This window comes from Epinephelus moara, chromosome 23, assembly GCF_006386435.1.
Source record: "Epinephelus moara isolate mb chromosome 23, YSFRI_EMoa_1.0, whole genome shotgun sequence".
NCBI classification, from domain to species: domain Eukaryota; kingdom Metazoa; phylum Chordata; class Actinopteri; order Perciformes; family Serranidae; genus Epinephelus; species Epinephelus moara.
In genome coordinates this window covers 4,043,802-4,067,654 of record NC_065528.1, presented here as the reverse complement: position 1 = coordinate 4,067,654, position 23,853 = coordinate 4,043,802, and the positions used below count along the sequence as shown (strand labels likewise).

The 23,853-nt window shown below is 41.8% G+C and overlaps 1 protein-coding gene across 3 annotated transcripts in view; it reads left to right on the top strand.

Moving 5' to 3' along the window:
- Positions 1–15,174: 15,174 nt before the first annotated feature.
- lmo3 (LIM domain only 3) overlaps positions 15,175–23,853 on the top strand; it is a 71,637-nt gene continuing 62,958 nt past the window's right edge. Inside the window, exons 1-2 of one of the 3 annotated variants that reach the window (XM_050035904.1) lie at positions 15,175–15,655; positions 22,008–22,221. In XM_050035904.1, coding sequence (XP_049891861.1) covers positions 22,016–22,221 — 206 coding nt within the window. In that variant the 5' untranslated portion in view covers positions 15,175–15,655; positions 22,008–22,015. Of the gene's footprint in view, positions 15,656–17,709; positions 18,092–18,359; positions 18,753–22,007; positions 22,222–23,853 lie in introns of those variants that run through there. The other 2 variants (XM_050035903.1, XM_050035902.1) reach the window with 2 other exon arrangements.

Below are 23,853 nucleotides of genomic sequence, written 5' to 3'. Positions count from 1 at the left end.
AACAGGACAGACAATAGGATTTTATTTATTTTTACACTACATTTTCACTGAAAGCTGACCGATGTTGTTATACCGTAATTTTATTTCCTGAAGAGGTTGTTTGGAAAATTGCAATCTGAAAAGTAACCAAAGCTGCTTAAGAGGTTATTGTGTTTTGAATGTGTTTATTAAAAATAAAGGGAAACAGTGTAGGAATAACTTGTATAACGTTTTTATTAACAAATAGTAATATAAAACCTTGTTTTCCCTGTTTGAGACCTTAAAAGATAGACTGCGACTTATATGCCAGTGCGACTTATATTCCGAATTTTACGGTAACTATGATAGAAACTGCAAGTCATATGTCACACTCCATGCTTTGCGTCATAAACACCATAAGTAACAAAGTACGCTAGCTAATCAGCTTATCTTGTATTTTACCATAACTGTAGCGTCATAGCCTCAGTGATATCTCTTTGTGTGCTTGCCCTCCACCTTTGTTTAATGTGTTGTTTATTTTCATAATAGCATTTGCAGTCTATGTGCGGTGAATGGCTGAAAAACTAGCAGCTTTCACAGCTTTTTCACATGTGCAAAGCGGGTGATGTGTTACATATGAAGAATTGATAACAAATTTAAAGCCCCTACAAGGAACTTTCATTTTGAGTTGATTTTGGCGACCCTGTGGACAAAAGCGGTAGTGTTTTGTCGGAATGAAGCCTACATTTCCCATGAGTTCTAGCGCGTATTGTTGTAAAGACGCTTACCTGGCTCGTGCATGTTTTTGTTTTGGGGATGAATGAAACAACAAGACGGGAAAACTTTGCCCCAGCTCACTGTGCCGTGCCCCGGCATAAGCGTCACCGTCGCCGGGGTAAACGCAGCGGTCGCTTGGTAAGGCTGAAGGCCTGTTTGGCGAGCATTTCCACGGCTTCTTGGACTGAGTATGGAGCAGTGTCTCGCCTCTTTATTTCTCAGCACTCGCTGGACCCTGTCGACGCCTGGCTGGTACCTGTCGTCGGCCCGGATGAGGTGTTCCAGCCCCGCGGCCCCTGCTCTCCTCGTCCCCGCTGGCGCGGGGTGAATCTGCGCAACCTGCGGCCTCTGTGTGTGGCTCCCCGGACAGCTAACGCCGTGGACCCGCCGGCTCCTGCCAGGATTGGGCTGGTAAATGCTAGATCGCTAGCGAACAAAACGTTTATCCTGAAGGATTTCCTGACTTCCCGAGGATTGGATTTTCTCTGTGTGACTGAGACGTGGCTGACTGTTGGTGAGTCCAGTGCTTTCACAGAACTTTTACCCGATGATTGCTGCTATTTTAACTCCCCGCGGACGTCGGGTTGAGGAGGAGGAATAGCGACTATTTAGAAGAGTCACTATAGATGTAAGCAGCTAGGTAAGATGACGTGTGCCATCTGAGTGCCGTAAATCGTTTCATCCTGGAAGCGACCTGGGACGGACCCGGAGAAAGTTTCCCAAAGGTATGGATATACACTAAATAGAAACAGCTCATCTTCACACCGATGGTCTCATTTGCTGTTGTAGGTCACGCACAGACATCAGCAGAAACGAGAGACTTTTGCATATCCAGTTAAAAGTTCCTTGTAGCGGTTTTAAGTAACATTAGAACAAATAAAAATGTTTGTTTACAATAACATCTGGATAGAAAACCCTTGCATCACTTACGTATCAAATGAAATGGCACTGAGCAAATGCTGCCTCTCTTGGTTAATTTTAGCCACCCGAAAAAGGCCCACCTAAAGAAAAACAATTTCAGTGTACACTATATTTAGGATATTTCCCCGCTTTAAGGTTCATTCTCACTGCTGCGATGCGGAAATGCCGGACTGATTTGCGGAATATTCGTGCAGCGCTTTTCCGCGTTTAAACCATACACACAGACGCGGTACGGACGCGGTGCGGAATTTTGCATTGTTGTGTTCCAAGTCCGCGCAGTGTGAACGGGTGTGGGTGAACATGGACGAGAGTAGCAGCAGCAGCGAGCTAGCAAGGTAACGTTTAACAAGCGTCAACATCAACTTTCTTTAGCACTTACCACTCTCACTGCAGCCACCAAGCTGGATAATGGACTGCCAGACGTTGTCCTTTAATTCATTGGTCATAAAATCATCCCGTCTGTTATCAAAAAGGACGGGGTGCTGTGAAACGAGGTTTATCAACCTTTCTCCCATACTGTCCTGCCTGACTGGATTTCGGACTCTCCCGGGTCTGCGCGACTATAAACAAACAATTTCATTGGCCCAGCTGTGCGGAACTTTTTTCACTGCATGAAGGTTCCGTCCCGCTGTGCAAACTTCCATAAGAACCCATGAAATCAACTTTTATATTTTTCCACGAAAATCATCCACTCTACATAAATATAATTTGCGTATTGCCTGCTGGAAAACACTGTGTTATCGCTATGTTGAAATGTCAATAATGTCTTTAATGCTGTGCGTGAGGAATTAACCATTTTTTTAAATCAAAAGCAGGATATATTAATTTGTATGCACCCCATGATACCTGCTAGTAATATTCATACTGATTTAAATAAACAATTTGATTGTATTTTCCATCTTTGCTGAACAACAGTGTTGTGGGAAAGGAATTAAAGGCCTGTCCCAAATATAAGCAGTGAATTCACACAAATTCAGTGATTTAAGCAAATAATAGCCTGGGCTACTAATTAAAGTTTTACGGTATTCTTATTAGTTACTTGGTTATCTGTATTAAACCAGCACAGATAGACCTTGTCCATTAAAAGTATACAGTGCAGACATCTTTTATTCTATTTCAAGAAATGCTCATATTTATTCTGCAAAAGTTTTTTTTTTCCTCCTGAGCTGATGTTAAACAGGCCTTTGCTTCACTTTCCTCCAGCCACAGTAAAGTCTGATGCCTTGACCTTGTTAGGTCTGTTTCTCTGTAACATATTCACACACATATCCACTCCAGTCATTTTACAGGTGCTGTTTTGATGTCCACTCTAATTCAATAGTATGTACATAACTTTAATTTGCATTTATTACTCAGAGAGCCAAAGGAAAAAGTTGTTATTGTGTTGTTCCGATCGATAAGTCCCTGAATTTTAAAACTTATCCGAATGTAGGGATTAGAATATATTGCTTTTTCCTCTGAAAAGCATGTTCACAAGAGATTTGCTCAATATAATCCAACACCAATCTCTTTTCTCCACAGTAATATCATTTTGTAGCCTACCTGGCATCAAACTAAGACCTTAAATTTCAAAGATATTCTATCATCTATGACATTGTTCATTTACAAGGGTGAGCAGGTGGATTACAAATCATCACATGATTACCCCAGAAATAATTTCTGGAGAATAAAGGTAGTGTTGATAAAGGGAGATTATTGCTTCTCTTCAAATCACGATAAACTAATAGGATGGGCTCATGGTTGTACCTGAAAAACTCTGGATGATTTATTGACCTGACTGTAGAAAGTTTTCTCATGAAGAACTAGTCTGAATCCTGAAAACTGTTAATAGCATGTTTTGTGGATTATTCAGCCCATGGGGACAAAGTTTCTTGAAAGATGTGCTGCTGTTGAATTTTTAAATGTCATTTTTTAGTACTGTTAACACCATAAACTAAGTTTCATTGACCTCTGTGGTATTTGGGTGGAGTTAATATCTCAAAATTATCTGCATGTGTCTATACCAGCAAAGGGAGGAGAGCAAATATGTTGACTTCAGGAAGAAAACTTTTTATTTCTCACATGCCTCTCCGGTTAACTCTCTCACAGTTCCTGCAGTATAATCTGAGTCAGTAGTATGTTCAGTATTTCCCAACCAGACAGACCTTTCCAACAGGGGTCTGAGCTAAAAGTGAAACATGTCTTTGCTCTCTTCAAAATCAGACTCCATTGACAAAACCAGTCATTTTACTTCGATGAACACAGGAGTTGCTGGTCTACTACTGCCTTAGTCAGTTAGTTAGTTTTTGTTATTGTGTGACTTTGGTGTCTTAAAGGTATAGTTTGGATTCCCCAAATCCACAATCACACAAACAATATGTAGGCAGATTTATACTTGTGTGTCAGCTCTATGCAGAGCCAATGCCGTAGCCTACACATGTGGCCTAAACCGTTGTAAGCATTTATACTTGTGCGGTGGTGTGTCTGTGTCACTCTGCAGTTACACCTCCAAAACACTAGATGGCGGTGGAGTTTCTGTGAAGTGCTGTAAAGTTTAGTTGATTCAAAATACCCCTAAAACACATATTAAACATGGATTAATAGTGACAATTTCAAACACAAGTACACAAATTGGCTTCACTATAACTCACAGGATTCACAGACAAAACATAAGTCCTTTGCTGGACACATTTTCCCCACAAAAACAACATGCTAATGTTATTAGCACATGCCTATGGCATTTTACATTGTCTAAATTAGCCTAACGTCATTGTAGCCTGTAGCCTGTAGCTCTAACTGCTTCTCTGTGCACCGCGCTCACGTGTGTGCGCTTGCGCAAGACCATGACACATGGGCACCGCGTTGATGTGTGTTCACATGCTTTCGCTGGTCTCGCTCTCAAGCACGCACACGTGAACACGCTGTACAGAGAGGCAGTTAGAGCTACAGGCTACAGTGAGGCTAAAAACAGAGCTCAAATGACATTTTTCCAAACAACTTTTTATGTCGGGGCTTCAGGACACTTGGATCAATACGGACGAGCAGTATGGAGATATTTTGTGGTTTCAGTTATGTGTTTTTGGACGTTTGAATTTGGGGCACCGTAAGCCTCCAATAGGTGGAGCTTTGTTGAATTTTCTCCATTTCTGGATTCTTTGTCTTTCTTATTTGTTTGTGTTCACCTTGTTCACCGTGGAGGCATGGAAATAAACAGAGCTTTCTTTACAAATTCACCATAACGCTGGGTGAGAAAATGATATACAAACAGTCATTTGGGAGGTGACATGTTCTTTTAACTACTTATTTTTCTTAGCCAGTGAAAATGCACTGTTTTAAATTTTCCCTTGTAGTGTAGCGACTTAAGTAGAATACATTCAAAGTAATTAAAATCAGGTTTTAACATTTACATATCTCTCAAGGTGACACAGTAAGGGCCCTATTTAGATGGTCTGAAACGCAAAGCGCCAGGCGTGCAGCGCATGGGCGTGTCCCAGTCACTTGCTAGTTAGACAGCGCGTTTTCAGACTGTGCACCATGGCGGAGAGTTTAAAAGGGTTGGACTTACTCTGTGAATTAGTCATGGGTGTGTTTTGGGCGTATCATTCAATAAGCCAATCAGAGTGTCACCTCTCATTCCCTTTAAAAGAGGCGCGATTGGAGCGCATGGCGGAGAGCTAGTTAGATGGCGGACCTACCAACTGGAAAGAGTGAGCGTTTTACAGCTGAGGAGACGGATCTCCTCGTGCGGGAGGTGAAGGCCCGTCAGAACCAGATCTACGGGGACAGCAGACAGGCACCCAAGCTCCCCGAGGTAAAGCAGGCGTGGGATCACTAATACAAGAAAGATCTTACTAAATATCTGTGGAATATTATTCAAACCTGTTTTCATCATATAACAGAGCACAGCTGTCAGGACTGCCGCGGAGCTCCCCAAGGTGCTGATCCTGCAGCTAGGACCTGTTCAGCGTTTTCTCCCCCACCCACGTTTGTTAATTGTTTTCACATGTTTCCTAGAGCTGTGTTCTGCCTCTTATTTGCATGTGTGTCCTCTCTACACTCAGATAACAATATAATAATATAATATAATGTAGCCTAGTATAACATGTTAAAATAAATGCAATGTGTGGGCTTTGGTTTTCAATCAAAAAAATGATTGATTGGTCAGATAATTTCACAATTTCATTTGTCATTATTACAGATTATGATGATCATTATTACTGCGATTAGATCATTCTGATTAATGACTGACCATTAAGACGTGTTTCTGATAAATATTTTAATGTGCACAATAATAACCTTTCACATTGTAATCATATTTTTATTTGTTATCTTTTGCATATGTGTGGCTGCTCTGTGTGTGTCTGAGCAGAGTGCACGCGCGTTGTGCACCCGCCTAGAGACGCACATTACTAACTTGTTTAACAGCGAAATACTGCGGCGTTGACTTTAGACCAGGTTTTTGTTGGTCACTGGGGCATTTGCTTTTTACGCCATCTAACTAGCAACGTGCCATGACTGCGCCTGACCACTCCTCATTTTTAGACCAACACACCCAGGGAAGCGCAAGTTCATTTGCTAGTTAGACGACGAGGGCGCAGGGCGTGAAAATGACAACTGCGCCTGCATCTAAATAGCAATGACACTTGCGACATGGATTATGCACCCTCCGCCGTGCGCTTTAGACCATCTAAATAGGGCCCTAAGATATGATATAAGCCCAACATAGCCAACAAAGGGAACAGGAAGTGGAAAAAGATACTTTCTTGCACAGGGTATAGTTTTAACAAACTACATCCATGATTGCAGATATGGTTAATGTGGAGAACACAGGAGTTTTTTGAAGTTAAGTGGTGTAGTGTATTTCAATCTTGGTGCCAGGTCAACAGTTCAGTGCATCTGTGGTCAGTAATATTTTGTTTTTTTAATTTGGTGAGGGCACACTCATACACCTCTTAAAAAACCCCACAAACACTTATGTGTTGTTTTGTTTGTCTGACATGCGATCACACAAAAAGAAACAAAAACTCTTCGATTATGGCATTAATGCCACAGAATAAAGATTAATGAGCATCCTGTACTGCTGGCCTTTCCTTTACTCTGGTGACTCTCTTTACAGCCATCTGCAGGCAGCAGGTATCTGCTCCATCTGCACTCTCTAATTGGAGTGATGCTACACCACACTGTCAAGCCACAATTACACACAACAGATCTGCGGGTTCACTTTTTTGCAACAAGCACCAGAAATAACCACAGACACTTGTTTACTCACTTGCACATCAAACTTGCTTTTAAAACAGTTTAAGTCAACAGGCACGTTGGATAACCCTCGTTTCCCCCTCGTGTATTGTTCCCCTAATTTATTTGTGTATCATTAGCAGAATCACATCTGCAATATAAAGAATAAACAAGCAACTGTTCCCAGATTGTCAGCAATGACGTTTACATGTAAAACTGTCAATGAAAAAATAACTACCATCAGAGTTAAAACTTAAAGGAGCATATCTGTGATTCCGAGTCTGATTAAGGGTGACTGCACAGGGTTCTCAACATGGAGGTGGCTGAGCCAGCAGCCAGCAGCTAACGGTGCTAACTCCATAAACAGAGCTAACAATAGCAGCAGTGCTGATACAGCTAACATTCCTATGCTGGAGGGAATCGTAGGGTGGGTGCTACGCTTCTGCAACAACAACGTCCCGATATTGGCGTTAATCGCCATATGAGAGCGGTGTAGAGTGGCCGCCAATAGGATACACACACAGGACTCAAATTCACACACCGCCAGACTGTCTACTACAACAACAAATACAGAGGTTCAGATTACAGCACATAGAGGGAGCGTGACTTCTTTCTTTGCTCACCGTTACTCCACAATATCTTGACATAGCAAATAGTGGTTTCCCACTATATCAATCCTTTGCATATTGCACACAGCTCCTTTAACTATATATATGCTTGACCAGTATCCGATACAGATAATGTACTTTTTACGAGCACGAGTGAAATGTGTCACAGGAACCACAGTGTACCCATCTTCTGATGGCTGCTTCCAGCAGGAAAAATGCGCCATGTCACAAAGCTCAGATCATCTCAAACTGGTGTCTTGAACATGACAATGAGTTCCGTGTACTTAAATGGCCTCCACAGTCACCAGATCTCAATCCAATAGGTCACCATTGGGATGTGGTGGAACGGGAGATTTGCATATATATTAGGGATGCACGATATTGGATTTTTTTATGCTGATATATAACAACTTATTTGGCCAATAACCGATACCAATATCTATATATCCACTTTTTCCCCCACCTAATTTTAGTGATCATCAAGTCTCTTCTGTAGTGGAATTAACATCATAACATGTGGCCAACCCGCAGATTGAGACATGAATTAGAATTCTCTTCACTGTATGCATTTTGGCCGATTCCGATTCATTTTAAAGCCAATATCGGCTGATACAAATGACTTGCTAATATTATCATGCATGATTAAAACATGATAAAATATATTGTGATTTATTACCTTTTTTTTTGTGAAAGAGTAAGTTTGTCACCATCTGTTTTATCTAATAAGATAATGTTCAGTCTGTGAATCTCACTGTAGTCATTTTTATTTCAGCAAAATGTATCTAATAGACTGAAAAGCAATTGATTATATTATTTTATTAGGCCACCAAAAGTTAAATTTGCATTTCAAATATTTACAATATATATGAAAAAAAAGGTGTTGCGTGACATTAGTGTTACCACCCAAAAAATATCGCAATAATATGCCGTATTGATTTTTTCTCCCACCACAATTGTATTATTGTGTATTTTACATTTTATATGTATCACCCAAAGACACAATATGAGAATAGGACCATGTCCAAAAAATGGAACTTTCATCTGAGGAACTCTCCACAGGTTTCCCAAACTGTCACTGTGTTATGACGGGGAGAGCCCTGTGTTTAAAGGAGATGACTGTGATGTGCACTCTGCCGCATGATTCACAAAAGTAGAGACCTGAGTGTCCATCCCAGTGGATATCAGGTCTGAGGTGTCATAAAAAGACAGCTGATGAAATCAGTAATCTGATGGTTTATGAAGCTGGCACAGTAGTGGACATGAATAGCAAAGACAATCTGGATTTAGCCACATTCCCGCATATACTAGGTGCAAGGTAAGATAAACTTTTTAATAGATGACACAGGTGTGATTTAAGTCCTCTCATATACAGTAGATGGAGATAAACTGGCAGTGTGTGGGTGATTTTATATCACACTGTCTTTGATTCACAATGTTGCATTACATTTTTACTGACCTGTTTCAATGAAATGACACAAATCATGTATGACCGTTTAGTGTTTCTTAAAGTTAAAGCCGTAGTTCCTCCTTGATCTCTGTCTCCATCTTCCACTTGCCACTGGCCACTGTCTTTTATTTCCTGTTCAGAGTCAGAGAGAATGAGACTGCCTATTACCAGAGTCCCAGCTCTTTGACTGCTGCTGTTCTCGTTTTATATTCCGACTAAATGAATAGGCGCTTGAATTAAGTAATCTCCATTAACTCTCAGTGGAATAATAAGAAGGGTCAATACTCTTTGGCCCAGCTATTCTTTAGATTTGGAGGGCTCCCTTCTGACCTATTACCGAAGGTGATTCTCCAGATTTTTGGTGGAAAGATGGCGATGGAACTTTCTCTTTCTGCCAAAAGACAAAATTGGCCTGCGGGGGAGAGGAAAAGTTGTCATTAAAATTACGTATCCCTTGACCCCACTTGAAGGTCGTATACTGGCAGCAATTACTGAGTGTGACTTTAAGGAGAGGCTCTGCTGGTCGTTAGTGTAGACAGTCCCCCGGCTTATCCCCCTGGGGGAGAAGAGTGTGTGTGTATGTGTATGTGTATCTGTGTGTGTGTGAGGGGCTGGAGGACCAGAGTGCAGTATCCAATCCTTAAGCTCCTGGTCGGCCTGTGAGGACTCCACTATAGGAGGAGAATGATAGCAGTGAGGGGCTGGAGTGTCCTCTAGTAAATGTCAAAGCCCACAGTGAGGAGATTCTCTCAGAAAGACAGACATTACAAATGTTACTGATGGGGCAAACCACTCACATTTGATCATCATGACAAGTTGATGTCAATATTCTGTACGTCCTTATAAAAACCTTTACGTCAGCTGTTGTACACACCTGCAGTCTTATAGAAGACAGTGTCAGCCAGTGTGATTAAAACCAAAAATCCTGTTCAGTCATTATAATGAAAAACTTTCTCTAATTAATGATTTTGTGTCTCCAGAATAATGACTTAGTATATCAAAATAACAAAACTTTCTCATAATAATGACTAAGTATCTCAAAATAATGAAAAACTTCCTCAAAATAATGACTTAGTATCTCAAAATAACAATTAAAGTGTCTCAGAATAATGAGACATTTGCTTAAAATAATGACTATCTCAGAATAAAAAATGTATTATTGATTTAGTATCTCAAAATAATCATAAACTTTGTCAAAATAATGACACTGTTTTAAAATAACAATAAAATCTTCAAAAATTTAGAAACTTTCTCAAAATATTGAGAAACTTTCTTAAAATAATGAGGAACACTAAAAATAATGACCATCTCAAAATAATTAATTAATGATAATCAAATGAATCATTTATTTTCTCAAAATAATAAGAAACTTTCTCCAAATAATAACTTTGTATCTCAAAATAATAAGAAACTCTATTAAAATAATGACTAAGTATGTCAGAATAATGATAAACTTTCTCAAAACAATGACTGTGTAAAAACAATGCTAACCCTTCTAAGCAATGACTTAGATAATGTTTATCATTATAATACTTATCAGGATCTTTTTTTTCTTCATTGCACTGGCAAAAGTGAGCTTTCATAGTGCGTGAGATGTTTTTCTGGAAAATCCTGTGAGTCATATGTCATATTATTTAACATTTCCAGTGTGGTTGGGAAAGACTGGGGGGAAGAAGAGGTCACAGGGTGAACAGCCAACAAAGAAAACAGAAACTTAAAGTTCATCAACAGGAAAAACATTGTGCAATACTCCAAACCGAACACTGATTGACTGATGAGCAATACACCACAGAAATGCTCAGTGTGGAAAGACTAAACACACAAAAAAAAACGCATTGTCATTGGCTACAAAATACCATACATTGTTAAAAATTAAACTACCCAATAAAGAAGCTTTTTCTTGACAACATACATCATCGACATCAAAATGCTGTAAATACATCAGTAAGAATTGTTTTATATTTGCAAATAAAACACTTAAAAGGCTCATTCTGCACAGCAAGTTCTTCTAGTACCATCAGTATATTTTATCGATTAAGTTTTTGTAAAATTACGAATGCAATACTTATGCTTTTAATGGAGTAATTTGTTCTTTGGTTTTGCTATTTTTTTCTTCATTTTGAGAGCTAGCGCTACCAAAGTTGATTTTACTGTAGGTTTTTACATTAGAAGTAGCAATTTGGTCATTATTTTATTTGTCATATCAAGTCATGTGTCTAACCATGGGTGGATAATGAGATAATGGGCCCCTGGGCACAGTATGTAGAAGGCCCCACCACGTCTTCTACACATGAGCAAGACACACAGACATTGTGGCTTTGCCCCTTTTTTGTTGTTGTTGTTTTTAACACATTCTCACTCCGACCTTGTCACATATCAACATTTGGTCATAGATTTTCCCAGGGCCCTCGCAACCGGACAGGCAAGCTAGGCAATTACCTAGGGCCCAGAGCTGGAAGGGGGCCCCCAGAGACGGCTGACATTCGTCCATATCAATGACAATATGATGGAACCCCTATAGATACTGCAACAACGACAACATGTTGGAATCCCCCCTAATGGGGCCCCCTACTAGCTGCTGCTTGCGAGTGGCTAAGTAGGGTGACCAGACGTCCCGCATTGTGCGGGACTGCGCAGTATTTTTGTCTCTTTTCACCTGTCACACAAATTGAGACCATGTCCCGCATGATTGGTTGCCACCCGCACTAGCATTGTTGGAGTACCGTAGTACTACGCTACCTCACAGTACCACTACTGTGGGGTAAGTTCAAAGTCCAAGAGGGTGAGTGTCCATGCGCCATCCAATAACAGCGCGCGCTTGCCACCTGGCACTCAATATGCTGCTGCAGTGGTTTCTATCCAGTGACATTTCAGGTATTAGCTGAGCTATTGAGTATCTTTAAGCAGTGAAAGTTATTATTTATTTCTTTTTACTTGTAGGTTAGATTTGTTTATATATGCTACAGTGATTTGTTTTCCACAGAGCTCTACGGTGCGAGCATTTTACTCGCATTTGCAACAAAAAATAGTTTTGTGCAAGGAAAACAAATCATTCAGGAGCACAGGAGTACAGATTTCAACCAGCAGCAGAAATGAAAGGCGAATCCTGCCGGTTGTGGGTTGAACGGGGGTCACAGATGCCATATTCCTGTCAAATACGGCGCAAGATAAGGGCTTACCGGCGACAGAGAAGTCCGGCTTCAGGTCCAATTTTTTTCTCTTTGTTGATTTCATGACTTGGGGGGNAGGGGGGCGGGGGGGGGGGGGGGGGGGGGGGGGCTCTTGCCTGGGGCCCCCAGAGTGTCTTGAAACAGCCCTGGATTTTCCACGTCTACATATGATGTACAAGGTAACCTTGGTGTGTTGGTTGTTGATGGCCTGGAACTGCGTGTCAAATCCTGTTACATCCATTGTCTGTTTTCAAAAAACACTTATGTTTTCATGGGAAATGTACACTTTGCATACAATCTCTTTCAAAATAAAGTCACTACGTCAGTACAACATCGCTAATTGATGGGGTTTTTTTTCCCTTAACAACAGAAACACACATGGTTGGGTTTGAGTTTCCCTCATTTCAGGGTTAACAGACTCTGAGTTTTCACTAAACCTGCTTTGTGAAACGGACCCCTGTTCAGCAATCCATCCATGTGTGTAACCAAAGAAATGAAGTAAAGAGCAAACAAATAAACCACAGAAAAAATGTATATAATTGACATAGAAAATAACACATTGAATATGTTGATAGAAATTTATGAGTGCATTTTGAGTAGAAATCCACCGTTACAATATTTTTTATGTGTGTTTGGAATTTAATTAAGTCCTTAACAAGTTAATTTATTTTGTACACATCTATTATTTCTATTGTATTTCTGCATTTCCTTTAAACTTAAATCTGGGTGATTTCCCACAACTGGGCATTGTAATTTTTAAACAAACGTTACTCTAAAAGCAGGAAATTGTCCATCAATGGGGACTACTTTTGGTGGTTGATTAATCCGCATTTTAGTGCTCTAGTGGGGCAGAGGGACCTGTATGTGGGATTGAGCCAAAATATACTACAGTGTGTTCATATTAATTTTGTACAGTTTTGTGTGGTCATGGTTACAAACTATCTATGCTTCTATACACATGCACAACAAACAAAGATAAAAATGAATTTGACTGTTAGCATTATTATTATTTTCAAACTTTCCATAGAGATTGTGATACAAATCATGTAGTGACAATCTGATATTGTTCCAGACCATATAGATATAGATAAAGATAAAGATAAAGGGTGAGTGATTTCCTGTAACAGCTGGTCATTGTAGTTTTTAAACAAACATTACTCTAAAGCAGGAAATAGTGCATTTGTTTGGGACTATTTTTGGCAGTGGATTAATCCACATTTGGTGCTCTAGTGAGTATTTGTGGCAGCAGGACAGGGTATGTGGGACTGAGACAAAATAAACTACTGTGTGTGTGTTCATGTTAATTAAGTGTATTGCTCTTTTTGTAAAATTTTCTGTAGTTGTGGTTACAGCCTCTATTTTGAGTGTAATTTATTTGCCAGAAAAAGAGGCAAAGCAGTAAACAAGACTTAAAGCATTACTCTTTTTTTTAATTTTCAAATTTTCCATGCAGTGTCAGATGACACGAGCAGTTAGACCAAACTGAACTGAAACACTAAAAAAAAAAACCCCACTTGTTTTAACTCAGAGTAAGCGTCAGATCGGAGGAGCAGTTATACCAAACTCCAGATACACCAAGATACCAGATAGATAGATAGATAGATAGATAGATAGATAGATAGATAGATAGACAGATAGATAGATAGATGAAGCTTCAAAAATTACCTACAACAGCTGGTCATTGTAGTTTTTAAACAAACGTTACTCAAGAAGCAGAAAACAGTGCATTTGTTGGGGACTATTTTCAGCAGTGGATTAATCCACATTTGGTGCTTTGGAATTTTGGGGCAGCCAGATGGTTTATATGTACTGAGTCAAAATAAACACTTGTTTATAATTGTTAGTAACTACTAGATATATCCATTGTTGGTTTACAACAGGAAAAGTATAAATCAACAGCCTTAACTACTGGAACTCACGGGCGGAGAAAACACCGCAAATGAATAATAATAAATGTATAATAGGACAAATCTTTATTTATGTAAAACTTTTCTTGAGAGGCTTAAAAAAAGCAGCAGATAAAAACTGAGACAATAAAACAACAATAAAAAATACAAACAACAGAATGACAACAATCGATCCACCTGTGCTGTGCTAATGATGCGTAACTGATGCATATACGGATGTACTGTCACCATTACACTGACAGATATCTGTCCTCCAGTCAGGAGCTGCAGGCCTCATACAAGTGCTACAGTTTCACACGCTGATGTTGTGGAAACACACACACACACACACACACACACACACACACACACACACGAAGGAACATTTCAATCTGGGTCATGCATCCAGACATCCAGAAAAATGATGTGCAGCACATCTGTGACAACAAAAAGATGTGAGAACATTTTATCCAACACTGCTTGCTCAGAAAATACTTGATTACACCCCCGTCACAAATAGTTTTTTTTATATGTCGGTGTGAAAATTGTCGTCTTTTAAACATGCAAAAGCATGACATTACCGTTCCCCCAAGTGCTTTCTGTTTTAGCACTCTGGCTAATTAGATGGGTGATAGGAGTGGCACTGATTGGCATTATAAAAGCTGCACTATCACTCCTCACCGGTTCCCAGCACCCCCATCTCTCCCTCTCTGCATTCAAAGTTGCCATCAGAGGAATTATTTAAGATAAAAAACACTATGGAAAAAAGATCCTCCCCTGACAGATATTATCATTACAACCCTTTATGGAAACTTACTTTTTTCCCTTCCTCCCCCTTTTTTTTCTCCATCTGTGCCACTCACTCTGACTCTCTCTCTCTGTCTCCCAACGGGTAAAAAAAAAAGGCAAGGAGAGAGGAAGGAGGAATAGAAGAGTGAGTGAGCTCTGTCAATTGGAGTGAGTGCACTGCTAAGTCTGGCTACACTACAAAGGTTAGCAGATCTGACTGTCAATAGTGTCTTGTGGGTGGGAGGGGGAGGAGGGAGGAGACATGGGGGTGAGGTGGTGGGGGGGCGGTCGCTTTGAGAGAAAGAGATACTTTGATATTTCGGAATGTTAGAAGGGTGAATGTGGAGAACTGGAGGTTGGGGATCTAATTACCGGGCCATAATTGGGGGCTGGGGAATAGGTTGCCGTCCTCTCAACTCGCTGCAGATCAATTATGTTAAGAGAACATCTGTAAGTAGAGCTTAATGAGGTCCATTAGAGCAACATGCGCTGCCTTCCCTAACGGTGCTTGTCAGCTTCTTGGATGAGCTGGAGTGTGCTGCTGACTGGGGACCTGGTGGAGGGGCTTAAATAGGAGAGGAGGCTCGACTCTCCGCTGCTTTTTCCTGCCAGAGAGACAGAGAGACAGAAAGACGGGGGAGAAGGGAGAAGGTGAGGAAACAGCGAGGGGGACGAGAGACGCCCTGTGAAGCCGGGGCCGGGGGGGAAAGAAGCCGAGTTTAGTGGGCGATCTGACATCCCAACAACTTAAGCAGAGACGCAAGTGTTCTCCAACTCCTGAAGTTTTCTGTTTGGAGTTGGACGAGCTGTGAGAAAGTTGTGGACACGGAGAAGATAAACACCGCTGAGAGAGTTTGTTTTGGGCATCCCCGGCTGCACTTTAAGGTACGTGTTCGCTCCTCTGTGTGTGTGTTCCTGGGTTTGCGCAGAGCGAAGGCTGCGCGTAAAGTGTCGGCGAGCTCCGCGAGAAGACATAAACAGCTGCTGAGGACAACATCAAATTTGGCGTCATCCTCTTTAATCAGAGAGTCTGGTGTTGAGGATGGTGTCGGGTTTTCGTGCAGGTCCCCGCTGACATATTTCTTCATTAGAGGCGGAGGGTTAGGGTCAGGTACAAACATTTCTGTCCGTTTGCGCACATATGATGCGTGTTTCCGTTGAATGACGAGACTCGATCCGCGCCGTGTGACGGTCTCCTCCATCCTCCATCCTCCCTTCTGTCTCCATCTTCCCATTCACACAGAGGATGAATAAGCGGCGGAAGGGCACCGGGAGAGAGGTGGCAGGCAGCCTCACATACACACACACACACACACACACACACACACACACACACACACGCGCAAAAACTCNTGAATAAGCGGCGGAAGGGCACCGGGAGAGAGGTGGCAGGCAGCCTCACATACACACACACACACACACACACACACACGCTGCACACACTCTGCAGAAAATTGCATGATTACCAAGATAGGCCGCCTTGAAATAATTCAATCCATGACAAAACCTAATTACTGGCAGGTAATACCCTGTCAGCTTTAATGCATCTCATCACTCATAATGGCGCAGAGAGCATTTTATGACCCATCTCATTATCGCTGCATTTTAGGCTGGAGCCGCATGCCAACTATTGACTTGTATCTCCTCCTCCCACAGCCTCCCTCCCTCCCTCCTTCCTCTCCCTACCAGAATATTTAAGGGAATAACTTACACTTGTCAGGCTGTGTGTTGGAACACTGTGTGGTGTGTATGCAATAGGGAGGCGTGAAGTGGTGGTTTTGGTGGTGTGGGGTGCCCTAACACGTGGGCCTCGTCGTGGTCTTGTCGAGTCCAAACTGGGGTCGGACTGGCACAATAACAGGGCGAAGAATAATTCCGTCCTCTAATTACAGGAATGATTTAAATAAAGAGTGTGGAGAGGTGATAATCAGTCCGGGCTGCCACGGTGGAGCCCGGGACCTCACATGACGTCTGCGTGTGCGCGCATGGAGGAAGAATGCCAGAGAGGAGAGGAATCATTGACCTCAGAGAAGATTGATTTAATTGTCCATATTAGATCAGCTTCTTCTTTCTTTGCACTCTGTTTTTCTTTGCGTGTCTCATTGAAGTGAATGAGAAAAAACAGCATGATAACCAAAAATACACGTCAAAGAGCAAACTGACAGTCTGGACTCTTGTGCGCAGAGGATAATTGTTTTAAAACTCATTAATTAGAGCTCCTAATAAACTTGGCAGACCTTTTTAAGTAGTTTAATCTAACACGTACGTGTGGACATAAATGTACCTCTGTTTAACGCCCTCTGCACTTTACACTGCTGTGACTAAACTCTGTGTCTGAGTAATCTCTGGTTTGTGGAGGTTAGGGTTGCAGCGAAAATTGACATACAGTGTACATCTGTTTCTCTATGGTAATGGAAAAAAGGCACTCTAATCATGCATGTCTTGTCCTCCTGGACTGCTGTCAGACTTTGTACATGTACTTTCATTGAAAATGGTTTGTTTTTTTTCTAAAGTTTCAGTATTTGCTCGACCAAATAAACCTCCTGTTTTTATATACTGATAACAATAATAGTAATTGTGTAATTAGATATACCGTGATACCGATATTTTCTGATACGGTTATACTGTAAAAAAAAAAAAAAAATGATTCCAGCTCTACTGGAGGACAGGTGTTAGTCAGGTGTCAGCTGTTCCTAATAATCTGCTCCTGAAAGCAGATAGTTCACCTTATATTAAAGACATAACAACTTCCCTCGATGTTCAAACCACTCCGCGTGCACCTCCAGACAAACCTACCTGTTTTTCTGTCTCCACAATATAATGAGCGCCGTGCGTCTGCGCGCACCCGCGGCTCCAAGATTGAAGGACGTTGGAGGAAAAAAAATATGGGCGTTCCGGGGGCGCGCACGCGATGCATGCTCTCAGTTATAGTGGAGCGGCTGGTAATAAGTGAATGACCTTATCGTGGCGGTGTAATGTCTCACCGGTGAGGGATTGGGGGGTTTGGAGATAATAAAGCTTGACTTCCACCCCCCCTCCCCACGTCTCTTCGCCACTCAGTTGCTGCTGATGCATTGGGGACACCGACCGGCCTGAGCCCCGCACACTTTTCCGCATGCTCCACGGCGGGCGGCTGAACACCTGTAGCTGGGTAGTCTCCACCAAACTGGTCGCTCTGATCCATGTGGAGCTCATTATTTCCATCCTGAAGATCAGTGCGGCGCGACGCGCGATGCCAGTTTGGTGAACTTTTTGTGCTCAGAGGGGATCTGGAGCTGAATCTGCTGGAGTTCTGGCTTCTGCTTAAACTTGTTGAGAAAGGTGAGTGTGCTGGAGACACTATTTGGGCATTTTTGGAGCATTCTTTGCTGGTCTTTAAATGTTCTTAATCATTACAACAAAGCTGGAATGAATTCAGATTTGACGAGGCTGTGGGGTTTGAATATAATGTGAGTGGAAATCAGAGTTCTGGGAGAGCAGGTTCCGGTGGTGATGCTGGGGGAGCGGATCGAGGGAACCGTCCCTCTTGTGTGTACGGTGCCCGCTGGTACGTCAAAGCGCTGATTAGCGAAGCAGCGTGCAGCAGGAGCCGCTGTGTTATGTGGCCAGTAGGATTAGATGGTGGCTGCGGCGCGGAGGGGAAGCATCTCTTTGTCGTCCTGTCATTCGCTGCCTGCATCTCTCCGCACATACATCTCCAGTGGGCGATAAAACGTGCTCTCACACGCCGTGTGACGACCGTACGGCAGCGAACATCTCGCTCTATCGCTCCTCCGCCTGCGTTTTCTCTGCTTTTTTTGTTGCCCGGTGTTTCCCTCCTTCTTTTCATTCCTCGCTGGTCGCCGTGCTGGATTGTTCGCTCTCTAACAAAGCCTGATCCCAGCCTGCCTGCAAGACAGCTGCTCTCCGGGACCAGGCGGCTCCGGGTTGCATGGTGGTGCTTCAGCGGTTCAACAAATGCAGAAAAGGGAGAAAAGTTTCGGTAAGACGCTCACTTTGCGCTTGTATGATCGCCACGTTTTCATGTGTGTTTAGTGTGTTGCAGCATCCCTCTGCGTCGAAGGCGACGCGTCCAGATCTGACCCGCTGTTGCTCTAAGCTGATCCACTATCTGTGTTGTTCCACTGATAAACCTTTCATTAGGACGTTTAAGAGATGTGCTCTGCTGTTATGTTCGATCATAGGGCTGATATGTGCTGCTTCATAACCGCTCTGGAGCTGTTAGTCAAAGCTGCATGGCAAATTGAGTCGCTGTGTTAAATCCGTTATTGGCCTTTACCAGCACTCCGCTGCCATGGCAACAGTAATTAAACTGATAGGGTGAAATGTCAGCATCTCGTTGCCGAACAGCTGGGACTGAAATAGCAAGCTATTCTCCGCTCTACCCCTCCATCACCCTCCATCCGCTCCGGGCTCAGATGATGATACATGTGGCCGAGGACGCGCAGCGGCAAGCAGCCTTCAAGTCCACAATGAGAGAGTGGAAAGGGAGGATACGAGCCGGCGCGCAAACAAAACAGATATCATTAAGGGCTCCGAGCAGCTGTGATTTCCTCTCCTTTATGGGGAAAAATGAAGCTTTTGTTCAGCGCTTTGCCCCCCCTCTCAGCAATCGGAAGAGCGAAGTGGTTCGAATTCCTGCCATGCTTCTTCAGCTTTCTCCCCCGACTTGATTGCACAGCAAAAAAAAAGGGGGAGTCGAAACTCTTCCTTCTTTTTGGTTTGGTAATGAGTAGCCGGGGACTTTGTAGTGTTAACGAGGCTGGACGGATCAGTGCCGCTGAACAGGCGCAGCGGAGAGCAGCCGGCCGAGCAGCCGTGCGCCCCGCTCTCTAAATCCAGCCAATTAACAAATCAACAGCCCCAACGCGCTGGAACAAATGAGCTGAGCGGCTCACACTGCACTGCAACCTGTTTGATAATGTCTCTGCAAATGAGTTCTTACTGAAACATATAGATTTGTTTGGATATAAAGTGTGGCAGGTGAGGAAAAATATGTGGTGACATTTCTTAAATTAAAGCAGCACACCATCAGTGTTTGGCTTTGAAGGCAATTCAGGTATAGTTTTCAGGATACTTAGTTTGAAAACAAGTGTCCTTCTAAACTGTCAAAGCAGCCACCTGTTTATTCATTCACAACATTAGATTACAACTTATAGAAATGTGAAACCTCCCAGTGGAGATTAGTGTTATGCAGTCAGTGCAAAGTGTTTGCACTTACAACTGCATTCACACACAGTCATGAAAGATGACATTAAATTCACTGGGTTGCAACAACTTTTAAGTTTTTTGTCCTTTAATTGTAGTGAAATTAATGAAACCCACCGGCCAACAGGAAGGAAGCTCCAAGAAAGTAAAACACTACAGCATCCTTTCACCAATGTTCAGCAGTAATGATTTCATTAGTTGCCATTCTGTACCATTTAATCTTTGAAATGCTATGTAGCGACAATTAAAAAAAAAACCTACTGAGCTAAAATGTTTAAAAGAAAGTTTCAGATTTTTAAAACAACCAAAACTCTAAGAAATATTGAGTGTGTTGTGTGTGTTGAATGGGGGACAAAGGGGAGTGGGGGGTGTGCCTCTCCTCAGGGGAATGGTAGGAGAATACTAATTCCAGGCCTGGTGCGAAGCCACATTGTCCCCCCCCCTCCACCTCCATCTCCACCTCCTCGCCCCCCAATGGGCCAACAAAAGGCTCTCCACAGTCAGCTCAGGCCAAACAATACAGGCCGCTGCAAAGCCCCCCTCTCCTGTAGCCACGCCCCTTTAAACACAGAGGAGGTCAATGTAAAAAAGAAAAGAAAAAAAAGTGTCCTGGAAGAAATGTGAAACTGTGGCTTTGTGTCTGTGTGGGCTGCTTGTTGTGCTGTTAGTGTTGGTTTGTGGTGATCTGACTGGTCGCAGGCTGCGTTCACTCTGGCTTTGTTGTACTCTAACAGGGACGACCTTTAATCTCCTAAATCTGAATTTTAAGTATTGTTGAAATAATACTTTAAATTATAAGGAATTTAAATGACATTTAGCAGAGTCGTCTTCCATAACAATACTATGAATGTGTGTTTTCCACGATGATATGACCTCCACACTTGTGTGGCCAGATCAGTGCAGAGCTCTTCTCTAACTATCTCCACACAAGTGTTTCTTTCCTCACAGACCAAATCATCCTTTCCCACCAACGTGCTGATCAGTGAAATCAACTGTTTCCATTAGAAGTAAACACGAAGCGCGACCCGTCTCCAGTACATCATTCCTTACTGGAAATTTTCATATTTATTGTAACACGGTTTGCTTTGTTCGTGGCATTAAGGGGCAACAGCACACAACAAAATCAAGTGTTCTCTAGCATGCATACTAACTTTTTTTTTTTTTGCTTCACTTGATTTTAAGTACCCTGTAGTACGCTGGACTTCATATTCAGTACACTTAGTGTGAACACTCTCCAAACACAAAATCTGTTCAGAATTTATTTGAATTAAGACACGATCATTTGGGACTTAAAGTACGCCTTCCCGAAGCTGTTTTATCACTTACAAATTTGTTTTGTTTTTTGCAGCTCCTTGTACAGCGTGCAAATGAACGCAAAGTCTGCGTGCTAACTTTTTCACTATACTTATTTTTGTTCTTTTTCCGCTGTGAACACACAACACACTTAAGACCATCTGCGAATTGTGCAGTCTGAAATGGACACACAGCTCTGCGTACTTTGTGTTTCCAGACCCACATTTCAGGATTTTAATCCATCAGTGTTTTTGTGTACAAGTGACAAAAATATGACATTTATTTTCACACATAATGTGTTGAAAATGTCAGTATGTGATGCCTAATTTGCTGTATAGCAGTCCAGATTTTTTGACAATTAAGAAATAGGCTGTAGGAATGCTATTAATGCTTAGTTTCACATGTCTGTTGTTTCATTTTAGTGTTACTTTAAATCTGTGTTAAATACATGAACATTGGACCTATGACACCATTGCTGCTTAAAGATCGAGGAGCACAATGAAACCAAGTGCGGAACTATATTTTGCCCCCCTTACCTGTTATCATTTCTCGTCAGCTGAAATCTTTTTTTTTTTTTTAATGTCACCTGTTAAACTAAACACTCCTTGCATGATCATATAGCTTCATCTTGTCTTCAAATTTTCTTTCTTTTGCCATAAGGAAATGTGCGCCTCCTCCTCGGTCAGCACGCTGGTGTTCCATGAGTGTTTGAAGCCTCTCTCTGTGCTTCTCCCAGGTATACAAATGCTCTCCGTCCAGCCGGACACCAAGCCAAAAGGCTGTGCCGGCTGCAACCGGAAGATCAAGGACCGCTACCTGCTGAAGGCCCTCGATAAGTACTGGCACGAGGACTGCCTCAAGTGTGCCTGCTGCGACTGCAGGCTGGGCGAGGTGGGCTCCACGCTCTACACCAAAGCCAACCTCATCCTGTGCCGGAGAGACTACCTACGGTAAGAAAGACAGCGTCCGTGTGACGTTCAACTGACACTGCGTACCAGCCAGATAACGCACAGTGTGGTCACAGTGTATACAGGGGTGTGAACCCACTGGAATCCACTTTGCACACATTTTAGAATGCAGGGTGGGCTCCTGTTTATTTTGTGGAGTGGAGGACAGGCGGCATTTTATTTACAGGAAGGCTGTCCTTTGGTTTTGGACTGTGTCCTTATTTTAAGGCCTCAGAATTAGTCACAACAAAAAAATTATTTCATCTCAATTAGACAGCAGCAAATTTGACATGTTAATCATGGTATGACATTCCAAGTTTATAATTTATAAAGATTGTGCATACTTTGTTGTTATCTTTTGGATGTATTTTTTTAATTATTGCCTTTTGTTTATTCAGCAAAACATCAATAGAACTGTCTTAGGAGTCTCATGTGGCCCCATTTCCATAAATTGCATTTTTGTACTCTTTCTCTTCATCTGCCTCTCACAGTCTCAAATTAGCCTCACCCATGGCTGTTATGGCACCTTTTTTCCCCAAGATAACCAGGGCTGTTTGAAAATGAAGACACATTTGGTGTGAATCAAGACATTTAATTATTTATATACATCGCATCACCAACATTGAAATTGTTCAACCTCTTTGACATTACAAAGGTCATGGGTTCACATCAACATAATTATTATCAAAAGCATCACAACTGATAAATAACTTTTACACTGATATCAAACTATATGTAAAGGGAGTGGGATAAAACTAAGGAACTGCACTATGGATACATTAGTTCAAGTGTAGGCGTAGATCCAGGCAGGATGCAGGGGACACCTGCCCCTCAATTTTTAGAACATGTTCATTTGTCTTAAAACATATTTTTTGTTTTGTGAAAATGTTGGCCCTTTAAAGATGACAGATTTCTACAAAAACTTTATTTAATCAGGCATAAAAGGGCTGAGCTATATCACAAGGACTCCTGTCTCACTTCCTGGTTTTCAAAAAGGTGGTAATGCTGCTCAGGCTCTGATAAGCTTTCTATATTATGATGAAGTCATGAAATAATATTTCTGTCGGGTGTGTTTCAGCCATAACATGTCAACTCCGTAGCCCTTCTAAATCCAAACTAAATAAAAATTGTGGTTTAAAATGAGTATTTTGATCTACATTAAAAGAACTAGCAACTTTTAAAAATAAAATGACGCCTCACTACGACTACAGTGAAATTAATAAATATAGAACTTTATGTCAACTCCATCAGATCTTACCTCTGACATCCATCATGAATGCTACTCAAGAAAAAATGTAATCAGTGGGAGGTTGGCCCATTACAAGGTTAAATGGTCAGAACTCTGATTGTTTAAAATATATTTTTCCAGCCTAATTGTAAAGTAAGTTTTGTGTCATTTGTTAAGAATGAGTGATAGTCCAGTTGATATAAAATGTACAGTCTGTGATCTATACACTAACCAAAAGTTGGCCTTACTCCCAAACTTACGTTTTTGCGTCTTTAACCAAGTGTGACATGTGAGTGTACTTTAGTTTATGTGATTCAAATGAATTAATTGAGCCTTAAAACATTCTTTAAACAAAAAAATGTATACGTGAATAGGAGGTGGAATTTTCTCATGTACGATTTTACCTG